Source organism: Rattus norvegicus, chromosome 9 (genome assembly GCF_036323735.1).
Source record: "Rattus norvegicus strain BN/NHsdMcwi chromosome 9, GRCr8, whole genome shotgun sequence".
Classification (NCBI taxonomy): Eukaryota; Metazoa; Chordata; class Mammalia; order Rodentia; family Muridae; genus Rattus; species Rattus norvegicus.
The window spans coordinates 90,118,137-90,133,996 of NC_086027.1; the positions used below are offsets into that span (position 1 = coordinate 90,118,137).

General features: G+C 37.8%; 1 protein-coding gene across 2 annotated transcripts in view; it reads left to right on the top strand.

Annotated features, from left to right (window-relative positions):
* The window catches only part of Nyap2 (neuronal tyrosine-phosphorylated phosphoinositide-3-kinase adaptor 2), a 278,358-nt gene extending 263,028 nt beyond the window's left edge, over positions 1-15,330 (top strand). For both annotated transcript variants that reach the window (XM_063266530.1, XM_063266529.1), the window contains exon 7: positions 13,434-15,330. In XM_063266530.1, the coding sequence (XP_063122600.1) occupies positions 13,434-13,463 (30 nt within the window). In that variant the 3' untranslated portion in view covers positions 13,464-15,330. The remainder of the gene's footprint in view (positions 1-13,433) is intronic.
* The last annotated feature ends 530 nt before the right edge of the window (positions 15,331-15,860 follow it).

The following is a 15,860-nucleotide window of genomic DNA, read 5'->3' on the forward strand; positions in this document are numbered from 1 at the left end:
AGCTCCTTTATAGATGCTCAAAAATATTTATAACTCTAGCACTAAGGAGTTCCAACATCCCTTTCTGGCCACCACAGGCACCAGCCATGCGCATATTGCACAAACATCTAAGCAGGTAAGTACTCGTATACATAAAAAATGAAGTCAGTATGAAAACTCAAAAAATTAAAACATACACAAGGAATATAAAAACAGGAAATTCATAGAAGGCACAAATAGAGAAACACACAACGTAAGTCAACAATAAAAAAATGCAAATTAAAAGCCACACACAGATATTGTAGCTCATAGATACATCAAAATTTAAATGACTGATAGGCATACCAAATAACGTTCAGACAGGGTTAACCTCCATTCCCATGATTATTCCAAATAAACCACATTGATGAAATCTTTCAGAAAGCAATTCTGGAGGTACCCATAAAAACCTGTCACTACACACATGTGTAAGTCAGTCTGCTGCCACTACTTGGCATGTGTGAACATTGGGGTGTGATTTATGCAAATGGTTGGATTAAAATTGATATCAACATTCGTAAGAATTAAAAACGGATCACTGTATGTTGCAGTGATAAAGGACTCCCCAAATGTTAATGGGTTAAAATACAAGGGGGTTTGTTGTCATTTGCATAGAGCTCTCCTTGGGTTTCCTGGGGGTCTTCTTTGTGTTCCAAGTTGGATACAGGTACATATACTAGTCTGGATCTTTTTACTGTAACTCCAAAAGAGATAGGCTTGGGAGTGAAGACAGCTCTTAGAGATTCCACCATAGGATTCATGTCTCCTCATCTATGTTTTCTGCACATGAATGTGTGCACCCAAGAGTACTGAAAACTAGCTCCTTGTGCTCTTATGAATTATGAGCGATGAAAAAGCAAGATAGACTGTGTGTTGTTATTCACTAGTTTATTCTTATCTAATTCTACAGCCTTTTAAATTTTCATTGCTACTTTGAAAATGTGTGTATCCGAGCCCATGCATCTATGCTAGCAGATAATGTTTTAAATGGTAAAGCTAACGGTTGATGGTGAGACAGTGGAATTCTGTGTGTTGGGTGCAGGAGCAAGGCGCTTAGACTTAATGTGTCCTTATTTACTAGTTAAAATGTTATCATAAAGATTCATCAAGACATGTTTTCAAAGACGCCACATTTTTTGAATCATCCCATTTGTTCAGATGGGAAAGGTTGTTATCAAAAATAATCTGGATCAATGTATTTCCTAACTATAGTTTGCATGTCCCAGCTTGTGTGTAGTTACTAGTGATATTTTATACCGGAACAAGAAATGTTAGTCCTGTCAGATCAAAACACATTTTGCTTGAGAACTTTATTCTCCTGTTTTTCCTGATGCCTTTCATTTTTTAAGCCAGGAGAAGTGTTTTAGAAAAAAAAATCAATCCTTTTCCCTTTTGTTAGTCAGCACACAGAGATGCCACGAGCACACATTCAGGCACACACATGTGCAGTTAACTCTCTCACTATAAAGTGTCCTTTATCCAACTCATGGTGTTCTAATTGGCATCGGTGGCTAGCTATTTATAACTGCAGGCAGCTGAGAGTTTTAAGAGCAAAACTATGCTACTATAGGTCAGTTGTTACGAACCAAAGTCTGTACATTTAATTTATACTTACAAATGGCTGTTCTCAAGGAGGCCAAAGCATAGTTCTGCTTTCAGATCTGAAGCCTGTGGGACGCTGAAGACCTCCTTGTATGCAAGGTCACTAGAGTGGGAAGAGGGAGCTGGATGGTCACAGATGGGTGACAGGTCTGATGACAGCTCTACGAAGCCCAGGTTTCTGACACCCATTGAAGGTGAAAGCCATCCTGATGGCCAATGTGTTCCCTGCAGATCCTCATCTCTGAGGTTTTCTGGCGGGGTCGCTCGTGCACTGACTCTCATACTCATCACTTTAGAGCATTTTCATACCCATCCTGCTAAGCTAATATGCTTGGAGGTTGAGGATGATAGACCAGGCTTATGTTCTTCCTGTGGCTTCCTCTGGGTTTTAGTTTCTGATTACAATGTGCAGAAAGAAGCACTTCCTCATGGACTGGGTTCATTATTAAGGTAAACTCGATATTATCCTATCACAACTAGATACCCTTATCCACAGCAACATATTTGAAAGTACATTACAGACAACACAATCTTTCCCTGGCAAAGTCGAGATGGTGGCAGTGGTTCCTAGAACAGCAATAGAGGAGTGTGTATTAGCTGCACAGTTTCTAAGCTATGCTATAATGAGCCAATCCTACAACTTTCTTTTATTACTATAATGGCTTTGGGAATTGCCACATATTAGAAATAATTCTTTAGTGAAAAGATTTTTGTTGATCTAAAATAATTGTTGAGTTAATACCTCATTAATACCAGCAGATAGGTAAATGCCAATATATATTATAGATTTTAAATAATTGTATTTTACATGAAAGTAAGTAATAGAATCTTCAGTTCTGTCATTATTTTCTGATATGCACTTAGCTACAGGAGGTGCCTTTGGGAACATATTTTTCTGCCCTGATGTTATTCCTATTTACTTTGGCTAAGGATTATTCCTTGAGCTTCCGGGCTACAGCTTTGTCCTGCACTGAAAATTAACATGCACTTGGCTAGGACAACGAAAAGGTTCATAAGAAGTTGTCCAAATCATTAAACACTAGTGCTGGTTCTAATAAAATAAAATACATCTTCTGCATCTTAAAATTCTTGACTCTGGTAGTGGAGACCAATAGAATTGCCTTGAGTTTGGGGAATTTGGAAACTAAAAAGGATTTTATGGAATTTCGAAGGAAAATCATAAAATAAAACAACAGCCACAAGGAACACAATATAGATGGCTAGGACCAGAAGAATATCGTGGAGATATAAAGGTGAGGACAATTATTTCTTTGCCAAGAGAAAAATGATAGTAACAAAAGTGTGAAGAATGTGTGTAAAGCGGAGGTGGGAGCAGTGAAACTTTCACTGTTGGAAATACAGAAAGGTCATCTTATGTATCAGGGACTAGAGGATGTGTCTGAAATGCCTAACATAAAATTAAGGGCAACGGTATGGCTTATCAACTATTTAGATCCACAATACATCAAGCTAAACTACCACACTGTCTTTCTTGTGGGTAGAAACTGTATTGTTCTCGCTAAAGCAATTGGATAGATAGTTTGAAGAGATGGCTGAGTGGGTGATGAACTTGCCATGTAAGTTTGAAGACTTGAATTTGGAGCTGCAGAAACTGAAGAAAGCCAGACAGAAGATAACCCCAGTACTTCTACAGGGATGTTGGAGGCAGAGAGGAGAATCCCAAGGAGCCAATGGATCAAATGCAGTGGCAAAGAACACACACAAGGTGGAAAGTGAGACAAACATCCAATATTATCCTCTTGTCTTTACACATGCACATAGGCATAGATAAGCATGCATGTGGCACATGCATGCATACCATGAACACACACACACACACACACACACACACACACACACACACACACAAATAAAAACAAAGGGATGCCTTTCAGAACTTCTTATAGTAGGCTACTTGATCTATATTTTATCATCCACTCTTTTCCCAGAACATATTTCTAACCCAATTCTACCTTCTGCATAAAGGCCCTCAAATAATTCTTGATAGTTTAAGGAGAAAATACTATTCCTTAGCCAAGCAAACACATCTATTCTCACCTGCTTCCTTCTATACCACTGAGTGAGAAAGTCATGTTAACTTTTTCCTACTATCTAGACAAATTCTTTAGATGATCCATTCCTTTGTAGAAATAAGGGCAATATAATCAGATTTCAGTATATGTAGAATTAATAATGCATGGATAAATTATAAAAAATTATAAAACTGCAAAAATGTCTTTGCTTGTATGCTGGAGAGATGGGTCAGAGTTTAAGAATACTTAACTGTTCTTACTGAAAACCTCGATTCAGTTCCCAGAACCCACATGGTGGCTTATAACTGTCTTTAATCCCAATTCCAGACAATCCAATATCTTCTTACATCCTCAGGCACCAGGTATGCATTTAGTATGCATACATACATTCAGAGAGAACAAAACAAAACAAAAACCACTCCTATACATAAAATGAAATAAATTATCCTAATTATCTTTTTGTTTAATTTCTGAAAGATTATTTTCATCCTTGATAAATAGAACAAAAGATAATCTATAAATTCAATATGTTGAGATGATTTTCAAAAATTATTTCATGAATATTATAGAGGTCTGATTAGACTGTATTTTGACTCTGAGTGGTTCCTAAATATCTACTTGTGAAATTAGTTAATTCATGAAAACAAATAGATGACTGAATTAATATGTTAATCACCCTAAGCCAGAAATGACTATTAAACACAATTAAATTAATGCCAGTTGTGTTTGAGTTTTTCCCAATCCAGAGCTAAAATAATAATATCCTTAATACACTTAAATGTCTAGGAATTCTTAAAATCGGTGCAATTAAAATGCAAAAATGAAGCCAAAAATGTATGCTCACTGATTTATTCATTATAACCTACTATGCAAAGTCTTTCTGTTCTGTAACTCTGTTAAAGATAGATTTTCAGGTAGATCTATTTCTAATTATCTGAGGAACCTTGAGATTGATATCCAGAGTACCTGTACCAATTTGCAATCCTACCAGCAATGGAGGAGTGTGCCTCTTTGTCCACATCCTCAGTGACATGAGCTACCACTTGAGGTTTTTATCTCAGAAATTCTGATTGGTGTAAATGGAAATTCAGGGTCATTTTGAGTTTTATTTCCCTGCTCACTAAGGTCTATGAACATTTCTTTAAGTTCTTCTGAGCCATTTGAGATTCCTCTGTAGTGATTTCTCTGTTTAGTTCTATACCCCATTTTTTGATTGGGTTGTTTGGGTTTTTGGTGTTCAGCTTCTTGAGCTCTTTATATATTTTGGATATTAGCGCTCTATCAGATGTAGGGTTAGTGAAGATTTGTTCCCAATCTGTGGGCTGCTGATTTGTCCCATTTACTATGTCCTTTGCCTTACAGTTTTCCAGTTTCATGAGGTCCCATTTATCAATTCTTAATCTTAGAACCTGAGCCTTTGGAGTTCTGTTTAGAAAATGTGCCCCTCTCCCTGTGCCAAAGAGTTTGAGGCTCTTTCCCACTTTCTCTTCTATTAGATTCAGTGCATCTGGTTTTACGTTGAGGTCCTTGATCTACTTGAACTTGAACTTGTTCCACTAGGATGATACACAGGAAGGTACAGAGCATCTCTTAAAGCAGAAGAGAAGGACTAAGAGATAGGATTCTCAGAAAAAGGCAGTAAAAGAACTTTAGCATTCATACCTTAAAGACATGAACAAATGAGGTTTGGCATCTGAAGAAAGGGAATAATAACTCCAGGACAACAGGGAAGAGATGAATGACAGAGACACGAACCATAACATTTCATCACCACAAACAGGAAATTATTTTTAAAATTAATTAATTAATTAATATTTGCATATTAAGGTTATAGGGATGAGGATGGGGGAGAGGGGAACATGATCTGGTATTGTGTGGAAGAAAAGGACTGAAACCCTGAGGGGCAACAGAAAGAATAGAAACAGGCAACCCCTGGAGATAGGAGGTGGGAGGACCCTCTAGAATGTACTGAAGACCTGGGAGGTGAGAGACTCTCAGGACTCCATGAGAAGCATCTTAGATGAAATACCCTACAGTGGGGAGAGGAAACTTGTTGAGTCCACCTCCAGTGGGAAAACAGGGCATCAAGTGGAGGAATATGGTTGGCACCCCACACTCAAAACTCTGACCCATAATTGTTCCTGTCCAAAAGGACAAAATGGAGAAGAACCTGAGGGGAAGGAGGTCCAGTGACAGGCCCAAAATGGAATCCAGCTCAAGGGGAGGCTTCAAGGCCTGACACTATTACTAAGTTTATGGTGTGCTTACAGACAGTAGCTTAGCATGGCTGCCTCCCAAGAGGCTCAAAAAACAGCTGAAAGAGTTAGATGCAGATACTTACACCCATCTAATGGACCCCTGTAGGTAGCACCCTTCACAGGGCCCCTATAGTTGAATTAGGGAAAAGCTAGAAGAAACTGAGGAGGAGGGTGACCCTACAGAAAGACCCAAAGTCTCAACTCACCTGGATACCTGGGATCTCTCAGACACTGAGCCACCAACCAGGCAGCATACACCAGCTGATATAAGGCCCCTGACACATATACAGCAGAGGACTGCCTGGTCCTCAGTGAAAGAAGATGTACCTCACCCTTGAGAGACTTGAGGTCTGGTGCGCTGGGGGTGGGGTGGGGGTTAGGGACATCTTCTTGGAGAAAGGAGGAGGTATGGGATGAGGAACAGTCAATGGGTGGACCGGGAGGGGGATAATGACTGCAGTGTAAAAAATATTAAATAATGATAATAAATGTCAGTCTTTTAGTCTCCATTTGTTCTTATTGTGTTAATAATACACAGAAATCTGAGTCTCCTGAACGTGTAAAGAGCCTTATTCTTCCCATGTCTGAATACGGGTGCCACACAGGTAGATCACTGTCAAACAGAGTGGGCTGGGTTCTGAGCAGGTTGAAGCAGATACGCAATTATTGTGGATGGTGAATTCAATAAAAGCAGATGAACACATAAAGAAACACTATGGGAAGTTCTTCCTGCATAGAAGATGGTTAAGAAAAACGATCAACAAAATGTTTGTAAAAACTCATGATCAGCCTGGTGAATTGAACCAAAGCTTGGTGGCTATGAACAAGCTTCTAGGTTTTCTTTATTTCTTTTTCCCTGATAACAATATAATTTCTTGAGAAATTCACTCAAGATTAGAGTAGTGCATATGTTTATTTCAGTTTGAGGATGGAGGGCATTAGGAGTATATGAAATGGTTTGGCTCAATGATAAATAGCTTGTAGTGTGGATGATCAACCGAGTTCATCTGATTTCAATTACAGGGTTTATGTCTCCCATTTACTTATAAGAAGACACTATAAAATTTAATCGCCCTGAGTCAAAAGTCTGTGACCAACCTAATATTTATTTGCTATGCCATTCCTTAGACTTTAATCCCAAGGGCTCAAGGTATAATTTTGTAACCAGACAAACAAAACTATGGCTAAAGCAAAATTGACTAAATTAGTTATGAAGAATATATACAATGTGTAACTAAATTCATACGATCTTAAGAAATTTAACATTAAGTTCCCTGTTTCTAAAGGGAGATAACACTTAAAACATCAGTCCATTTACTTGTTGGAAATAAGGAGTTCTTTACTCCAGCATCCTTTGAACTTAGTTATCTTCTCTATCCCTACCCTCTTTTCTTTCTTTCTTTCATCTCTTTGGGTTCTAGTAAAGTCAGTTCATTCTGGGGGAGGGTTTAGGCTGGAACTACGTATTGGTCTCCACCCTGATTTCTGCATATCATGAAGCTTCTCAGACTCCAAGATGTGAATGAATCCCTTGTAGTAAATCATTCACTGGTATATCCTGAATGCAACATGTATGTTGGTTAGTGCCAGTTGTCAACTTGACAGAATCCAGAGTAACCGTTGAGATGATTCTCTGGGCTTGCCTTTGAGAGGATTATCTTGATTACTAATTGATATGTTGATATGGGAGGACACATTTGCTGTAGTGAGACAATTCCACAGGCTGGGCTGCTGTAACTTCCTATAGTGCTAGATTGGAACTTGAACCAAAATAAATCCTTTCTACCTTAAGTGGCTTTTGTTACTCTATTTTATCATCCAGACAGGAAAACAAGCTAAGATATAAGATAAGGTATAACCTTTTGATCATTGACTTAATATCCTTTTATATGTGTTTTTAATCATAAAATAATAGAGGTCACTAATATATATATATAACATAAAATAATAAAATATTTTTATATTTGAAACCCCATATGAACAACAATGCCAACGAACCAGAGCTTCCAGGGACTAAGCCACTATCCAAAGACTATACATGGACTGACCCTGGACTCCAACCTCATAGGTAGCAATGAATAGCCTAGTAAGGGCACCAATGGAAGGGGAAGCCCTTGGTCCTGGCAAGACTGAACCCCCAGTGAACATGATTGTTGGGGGGAGGGCGGTAATGGGTAATGGGGGGAGGCTATCATAAAATAATACAGGTCACTAAGATATATATATATATACATATATATACATATATATATGCATGCATGGGACAACAATTAATGAAAATAAGATGAATTTGAAGAGCAGGGAAGGAGTTACATGGGAAGGTTTAGGAAGAGAAAAGGGAAGTGGGATATGATGTAATTATATCACAATCCAGAAAAATAAAATGAACATTTTAAAAAGTATATCACGGGGCTGGGGATTTAGCTCAGTGGTAGAGCGCTTGCCTAGGAAGCGCAAGGCCCTGGGTTCGGTCCCCAGCTCTGGAAAAAAAGAACAAAAAAAAAGTATATCACAAGGATGCTTACAATGGAGAATGAAAACACAAACATTTTAAAAAGTCACATGTAAGCAAGGTTGATAATTCTGCCTAACATGTTATACATTTGTAAAGAACACTATTCCTACTCCTCCATTGTTGGTGGGATTGCAAACTGGTACAACCACTCTGGAAATCAGTCTGGAGGTTCCTCAGAAAAGTGGACATTTCACTACCTGAGGACCCGGCTATACCTCTCCTGGGCATATACCCAAAACATGCTCCAACATACAACAAAGACACATGCTCCACTATGTTCACAGCAGCCTTATTTATAATAGCCAGAAGCTGGAAAGAACCCGGATACCTTCAATAGAGGAATGGATTCAAAAAATATGGTACATCTATACAATGGAGTACTACTCAGCTATGAAAAACAAGACTTCATGAAATTCATAGGCAAATGGAATGAACTAGAAAATATCATCCTAAGTGAGGTTACTCAATCACAGAAAAACACACTTGATATGTACTCATTGATAAATGGATGTTAGTCAAAAAGTTTGAATTACCCAAGATGCAGTCCACGGACCACAGGAAGCTCAAGAAGGAGGATGACCAAAATGTGGATGCTCCCACTCCTTCTTAAAGGGGGACATATATCCAGAGGAGGGGATATGGAAGCAAAATTTAGAGCTGCAACTCAAGGAATGGCCATTCAGAGCCTGACCCACATGTGGCCCATATATATACAGTCACCAAAACTAGATAAGATTGATGAAGCTAGAAAATGCATGCTGAAAGGGACCAGATATAGATCTCTCCTGAGAGACACATCCAGAGCATGCCCAATACAGAGGTCAATGCTAACAGCAAACCACCAAACTGAGAATAGAACTCCCTTGGGGGAATTAGAGGACTTACTGAAAGAGTTGAAGGAGCTTGCAACCCCATAAAAACAGCAATGCCAACCAGCCAGAGCTTCCAGGGACTAAACCACTACTGAAAGACCATATATAGACTGACCCAGGGCTCCAACTGCATATGTAGCAGAGAATATCAATCATCAGGGGAAGGGGAAGCCCTTGGTCCTGCCAAGGTTGGACCCTCAGTGCAGGGGAATATGGGGGGGACAATAAGGGGGATGTATAGGGGGAATAACCATATGAGGAAGGGGAGGGGGAGGGGGAGGGAATGGGGGTTTATGGACAGGAAACCAGTAAGGGAAATAACCTTTGAAATGTAAGTAAAGAAATATATCAAAAAATTTAAAAATGAACAGGAAAGATAATTCTATGAAATAATTTTAACTAAAAAAAGAACACTGTTCCTTTGACATTAATTTGTTTTTAAAGTTCTCAATTTTTAAATATTGTATGTGTAGAACATGCACATGGTGGGGGCACTCATACCACCGTGTACAAGTGTTGGCGAGAGGATAATCTTGTGGACACCATCTTCTCTTTCTACCTTTACATGTTTTCTATCAATTGAACTGAGCTGAAGTTGCAAAGCTCTCCTGGAAAGTGCCATTATCTACTGAGTTTCCATACCTATACATACCCTATGCTTGTGTGCTTTGGTTTTCCACATTATCACTAAAAGAGTTTGAGAAGATCATGGCATTCGTTGGCTCAAAATTCACTCCTATAACCTTAATTTACAATCCATTTTAAAAAATAATAATTTCCTGTCTGGGTTCATGAAATCTTGTTAGTCAATGTCATTCATCTCTTTTCTGTTGTGTTGGAGTTCTTATTCCCTTTCTTCAGATGTTTTTGCCAAACTTCATTTGTTCAAATGCGGAAGCACTTTTACTGTCTTTTTCTGAGGATCCTATCTCTTAGTTCTTCTGCTTTAAGAGATGCACCATACCGCCCTGTGTATCTTCTTGTAGTTCACGCAGAACGATAATCTTTGTTTTACTCTCTGAGCCTTGTTAGGAGCAGGACTTCTGTCCAGCTTGTTTACAGTTTCCTTCTCACAAACTCAGAAAAGTAGAAATTAGTGGGCTGGAGTTAAGATCACCTGTACCTTGAAACTTTGACATCTTTCTGGAAGAAAACTTTAAAGCTGTCATTTGAGAATCACAGCAGAGTTAATATCCATGTTTATTCTTGTCTGTTGTCAGACCATCACCAACATATTTTATTCACAAATTTCTACTTGATTTCCAATATATTAAGTTGACCATCTGTTAATTTTGAGGGTAATGAAAGAAATGTGAACACCGTTCATGTATACAAGATAAAATAAAAGTAAAAATAAGCAATAAGAATGCCCATGAAGATGGGTTAAGTTCTAGTCGCTTATTCAAAATATCATACAAGTAAATCTCCACCCAACAATATGACAGTTGAGCTTTACTCCTAGGGTTAGATTGGGCAATATTATTGTAAGCGCAATGTTCAAGAAGAGATGCGCCAATGAACACAATACAATATATTCTTATTCATTTTAAAATGCATAAGTATAAAATGCATAAGCAGATATTCAGTGACACAAATAGAGGACACAATATAAATGAACAAACATTAATCTTTGATATCGATACTAAGGTTTATAACACTATAAAAATTCTGCTACAAGAATTACTGGCTATTTGGATTCATAGATTGTCTGAATGGAAGTACTGACTAGAGATGCTTGAGAACAAACATCCTTAAGGTCCCTCAATGTATCCCTCAAATTTTCATTTACAACTTATCTTTAGAATATCAAAAGATATGAATCACATTCTAGAAACCAGAGAAGGCAGGTGTGGCAGAGACTCTGTTTTTGGTTGTGTTTGGCAGATAACCAAGTAGAACATGAGCATCTTAGGATGCTTTTACATAGGACATCTAATTGCAGTCACTGGAAAAACACTGGAAGTGTCTTCTTGCCAGGACTGGCACTAGAAAATCTGCAGCATGGTAAGATTTTACAGTACTGGGAAATGTTTTTTCTATTAGATTCTTCCATTAACATTATTTATTTTTAAAAATAAATGAAATATCTATTTTATATAAGTGCAAAAGTCATAGAAATGCATATACTTGTAGCACTTCTTTTAATAGCAAACTTTTATTGATTATTGATTAGATATTAGGGTGTAACTGATAATCTCTGTTTTTGCTATTCTAACATACTGGAAAGCATTTCATGTTGAAGATTAAATTATACAAAACCTGAAATCAAATAAGATATAATGTGAGATAAATATCCTTGTAGAAAGTAAACTGAAATGGAAAAAATGGGTAGAATTTGACATATAAGGCAGAGAGGAGAAACATAGGACATTTGTTATATATAATAAAGCACATTCTACATAATATACATGATAAAATTACATTTATTGATTGACTTGCATGAATGAGTTTTGGAATCAACGATAGTCATGGCTGGAAAAAGAACACAATAACTTCTGATTCCAGGAAGATGGACATCTCAGTAGTTCCAATCTGTTCTTTTATAATTTTTATTATTACTTGGTTATTTTATTTATTTACATTTCAAATGTTGTCCCCCTTCCCTGTCTCTCCTCCTCAAGTCCCCTGTCCCATCCTCCTTCCCTTTTGCTTTTGTCCATGTCTTCAAACTGTTCTTTAGAACCTGGACATTCCTTTAAGAACTATTAGCATTGAATCCTCATTGAAAAGTTAGAGAAGATGGGATGTCAGGCCAGTGGATGAAGACTGTAGCCATGGACATACCCCCTCAGACAGAAAGAGCTTCACACTCACATGTGCTTCTTTCCATAATAAACTGCACCCATCTTTCTACTCTTCTTTTGCTCTGAATTCTCATTGTAATCATGATTAAAAGGAGTTTGTATCAATCATGCCACCATATTTTGTTTTAGTTTCCTCAGTTCACTACTTCTAGGCTCAGCCTCTAATATACTTAAATTTCAAAACATAAGCAGAAAACAGTCTGATTCTGTGCTAGAATATTACAAATGGTCTTCAGTTTAATTCCGAATAGAATTCTTTCCTCAAGTAAGAGTTAATGAGCACAGTCTTTTCTCTGTTCATTTGCACTATTCTTGTCTTCCCCATTCCCTCTGGAGTTACCCAATAAACTCTGCTCACATCCCAGTTGGCTTCTGTGACTTAAAGCCCTGAACTCTTTCACATTCCTCCTGGGGTCACTTTTAGGGGCCTTTGAGCCAACCATGAGTTCAAGTTTTCACAGCAACAACCCCACTTCTTGGTGCCAGTTTCTACTGTGAGTAACGAGTCCAGGTGCTGCAACTATTTGGTTTCAGAGTCATGGATGAATTTATCTGGGGGTAAGAATGTATTGCACTGAACTTTGTCTCTTGGATGTGGGACAAATCAAGTAGACTGAGTTCTATGGTATCCAGAGATAGCATATCCTAAAGTGCTTTCACAGTGAATTACTTTCTTCTGCTAGGTTTCTGTATTAGTCTAGATTTTCTGCAGAAACAGAACTAGTAGATGATATAGTTATCCTATTTTTCTTTCTGTCTATATTTCTTCATATATATATATATATATATATATATATATATTACACACAGTGTTTTAGAGGTTATGGTTCAATTATTCGAACAATGGCTGTTTCTATTGTTCAAAGAATCGAGTAGTTGCTCTGTCCCCAAAGGGTATCTGAGCTGGTCTTTAATATATGCCAAAATCTGAATGAAGTGGATCTAATACCCATGAAGGTATAAACTCACCAGTGAGAGTGAGGGCAACCATGTAAGCAGCAAGTGCATCCATCTTCTATGTCCTTATATGGGCTGCCAGCAAAAGATGTGGCCGCAATTAAAGGTGGATCTTCCCACCTCTGAAGATCCAGTCATAGGGTTGGTCTTTCTACTTTAAATCAGTCAGTTAAGGAAGCTGTCTCATAGGTGTTTCCAGTTACTAGAAATATAAAACAGCCCCCTCTATATGATCTATGTATGATGTAGTTATAGGTAAGTACTTGGCTCTCAGAATTAGTCACTATAACAGAAACTATGACTGCCAGGCTGAGTACAACTCAGTGTTTAATCAGCAGAGTGGCACTAACTTGTTTCTTTTGTACTTTTGACAGGTATTTGACAACCTGAGGAAAATGGACTGAAGGAGTAATCCTGAAACTGGAGAAAACGTGATGCAATCATTTACAACATAGCCAAAAATCTTCCTTTGAGGAAACAATGAATTGTCAAAATATTCAGGATATTAGCATAGCTTTAGAGAGTACAGCCAATTTATTTATTATTTTCATTAAGAAAATTCTGTATATATAACCATGACAGCATCCTTTTGGGCTTCCCCTGATGTGCATTAGAAGAAGTATGAGAAAATATTTTTAGAAAGAGCTTTAGGGAGTCCATAGTGATGGTTGAGGGGCAAACAAAATGCTTCAGTATTTGTGTTTTCTATAGGCACTCTCTGTGGGGCTTGAGAGCCGTGGTCCCATGGAGAACAAGCCTGGAGCAAGAGTGGAATCAAAACATGTCCAAACCTATAAATCTCATTCTGAGATGAACTGGAGTAGGATTGTTCCCCTCTCTTCTTGCCTGGGGACTGCATGCCACAGGTGGGGAAGCAGAGACAGAATGGCAACACCCTGCTCAAAATATACTTTAAAAAAATTTTTGAGATTATAATTTAATTGCATTAGCAACTTCTCTTTGCTCTCTTTTTCATACCTCCTGTACACCCCCTCCTCACTGTCCTTCAAATGCATGGCCTCTTTTTTCACTTATTGTTATTGTATTCATATGTGTATACACAGGGATAATTCCTTCAATATAATGTATTCAGTCCATATAATTTTACTTGTATGTATGTTCTCAGGGGTGTTTGTCATTGGACAAATTAACTGTTGTACTCTTCCCTGGAGAAGACCACCTTTGTTGCGTCCATCTTTCCCAGGGATCTATAATTCACTGTGTAGGTCAACTTGGCATGTTTCTGGTTTTATCCTTGTTTGGAAAGTCATAGTGAGTTATATCTTTGTGGATATAACTTCCGATATTTCTAGGTGGTTCAGGGTAATCTCTGTTGCTGTGCTGTCCATTAACATATGAGTTCTTGCTTCCAGAGCAGACTACTATGGGTGAATTATATAGATGTTATTTGCCACACAGAATGTAGTTTAGTGTAATTTCTTCAAATGTACATCCACTCGAACTATGCTATGGTATATCTATGAGAATATCAAGGTTCATCTATCATATGTGTAACAATATATAAGTATAAATTATGCATATATAGACATGTATATGTACATGTTTGGATTGTGTGTCTGTGTGTGCCTGCGTGTGTGCATGTACATGTGCATGTGTGTGTTGTATGTTGTGTGTGTATGTATGAATATCTTAGTTGATCTGTGAATTCTTTCGAGAAAAAGCTTACTTGTGATATTTTCACCAGTACAATTTGGTTTCCCTCTTAATTTCTCAAAAGGGAAACAACCCTTGAACTTCAAAGTCACAGAACACTCGTAAAATAATCTTAATCTTCTGATGAAAAGATAAAATAACCATTAGACTCAAGCTTGGCTCTGAATGCACTTGGAAAGGTGTATGGACTCCTACATACCTTGGCCTAATTATGTCTTTGTGGTAGATAAACTGTTTTATTTTGAACACTGAAAGTTTTTCCAGTCAGGTCCTGCAACATTGCTAACGAAGTCATGTCTAAAATGCAATGAAACCTCCGTGGTGCCCCAATCTCAGCCAAAAAATGTGTCATGATCTGGCTTATCATAGGCATAGTCTACTGTGATCCAACCCCTTTAATGTTTTAGTTGAGTTAGTCATGCATGGTGCTGAGTCTGCCAATAATGCCTCGGTGTTTGAATTTGTTAAACTAGAATGAGAAACTCCTGGGATATGCTGGGTGTACTATAGAGTTGGTGATGCAATTCCATAAATAACTGTGTAATTATGAAAGGGAAGGGCTTCGCATTGCTCAATAAAATCACCTTAAAGGTAAAATTTGAAGAGTGATTAATCACATTCTCTTCAGGTTCAGACAATGTTCCTCATCACACTCTGTTCTACTTCTTCTAACTTTGGCGTCCACGACTTGCCCCGAATATTTGACTGTAGACAAACCAGGTGCAAGTGCCAGTGGTCCAAAGAGAATGTCTCTGTGTCAGTTTTCCCTCTTAGTCTCTTTCTGTATTGTTCTGCCCCCTTGATTCAGCATTAGGTCAAATATCAATTGTTTCCCTTGCCTAGAGTTGCCGTCCCACAGAAGGAAAGGATGCTTGGATCTTATAATTAAGAAGAAAACTGGGCAATAATTTAACTGATGTTTTAGATCCTGGCTTTGATGGGAGTGGTCAAATTACGGACACTTTACATAGTCAGAATCAACGTGGGACCCTAGAGTTCCTCTGCTTGGTAGAAGATAAAGAAAGATAGCCAGGAATGGATACTTAAGTCATTGAGAAAAGATTGTGGTTATATCAGTAGCAATGAAAATAAAGATTGCATTTTTGTTTCAACAGAACTTATATGTA